Source organism: Austrofundulus limnaeus, unplaced genomic scaffold (assembly GCF_001266775.1).
Source record: "Austrofundulus limnaeus strain Quisiro unplaced genomic scaffold, Austrofundulus_limnaeus-1.0 Scaffold440, whole genome shotgun sequence".
Lineage (NCBI taxonomy): Eukaryota > Metazoa > Chordata > Actinopteri > Cyprinodontiformes > Rivulidae > Austrofundulus > Austrofundulus limnaeus.
The window spans coordinates 444,729-446,212 of NW_013952842.1; the positions used below are offsets into that span (position 1 = coordinate 444,729).

Genomic DNA, 1,484 nt, shown 5'->3' on the forward strand with positions numbered 1-1,484 from the left:
GCTTAAAGTATGAGCAGCGGCGGGCGGAGCTTAAAGTTATGAGCAGCGGCGGGCGGAGCTTAAAGTTATGAGCAGCGGCGGGCGGACCTTAAAGTATGAGCAGCGGCGGGCGGAGCTTAAAGTCTCTGCTTGCCGCGGGGGGCGGGGTTTATAACTGTAGTGATTATTATAAGCGCCCTCCCCCGGCCCGCTTCCATCCTTCCTGCCGCCGCCGGTTCGGTTCTGTTCGGACTTTAACACTAAGCTCCTCCCACACACTCTTTATGGTGAAAGTTGCTCGGATGTTAAAGTCCAGGAAAGTTCTGGAGGCCCGGGTCCGGTCCGGTCCGGGACGGCTCTAACGGTCCTCCGTTAGCCGGAGGCTAGCTTCGCAGCAACAGGTCGCTCTGTTGTCCGGAACCGGAACCATGGAGAGCGGGACCTTCTCCAGGTACTCCTGGGTGGACTTCGTGTTCTCGGTGGTCGGGGTCTGCACCTTCCTGATGGACTGGGGCTCGGACGTGTGGGTGGCCACGGAGTTCTACTGCCGGGGGGACTTCTCGTGGTTCGGGGTGCTGGTCGGCCTCATGGTTCTGTCTTCGGTCGTGATCCAGATGTTCAGCTGGTTCTGGTTCAGGTACGACCGGGAGCTGCCGGGCTTCAGCGGACTGGCCGGGTCCGGGATCGTGTTCTGCGGGGACCGGGTCCGGCTCTTCTGCCTGCTGCATGTTCTGCAGCTGGGCTTCCTCTGCAGGTACGGAACCGAACCGGACCGGACCGGACCGGACTCAGGTCCAGATCTGACGTATAGTTCTGATTATTTGTCTGAAGTCTGCTTAAAGTACCGGTCCAGTTCCAGGGTGGTTCTGATGAAGAGGAGACCAGGTGATGAAGAGTTTCAGGTCTTCAGGTGTCCATCAGGACCAGGTCCTGTGGACCGGTTCTGAACCAAGACCCGTTCCTTTTCCTGCCAAAACTGTTGAGTGTTTTTATAAAGTCAGAACCAGGTCCAGGTCCAGAACCACCACAGAACCCTGACCTTAGTCCAGAACCACCACAGAACCCTGATCTTAGTCCAGAACCACCACAGAACCCTGACCTTAGTCCAGATCTTAGTCCAGAACCCTGATCTTAGTCCAGAACCACCACAGAACCCTGATCTTGATCCAGAACCACCACAGAACCCAGATCTTAGTCCAGAACCACCACAGAACCCTGATCTTAGTCCAGAACCACCACAGAACCCTGATCTTAGTCCAGATCTTAGTCCAGAACCACCACAGAACCCTGATCTTAGTCCAGATCTTAGTCCAGAACCACCACAGAACCCTGATCTTAGTCCAGATCTTAGTCCAGAACCACCACAGAACCCTGATCTTAGTCCAGATCTTAGTCCAGAACCACCACAGAACCCTGATCTTAGTCCAGATCTTAGTCCAGAACCACCACAGAACCCTGATCTTAGTCCAGATCTTAGTCCAGAACCACCACAGAACCCTGATCTT

General features: G+C 55.2%; 1 protein-coding gene across 1 annotated transcript in view; it reads left to right on the top strand.

The window, feature by feature from the left end:
- The first annotated feature begins 75 nt into the window (after positions 1-75).
- The window catches only part of xkr8.3 (XK related 8, tandem duplicate 3), a 6,726-nt gene continuing 5,317 nt past the window's right edge, over positions 76-1,484 (top strand). Inside the window, exon 1 of the mRNA XM_014024810.1 lies at positions 76-733. Coding sequence (XP_013880264.1) covers positions 408-733 — 326 coding nt within the window. The 5' untranslated portion in view covers positions 76-407. The remainder of the gene's footprint in view (positions 734-1,484) is intronic.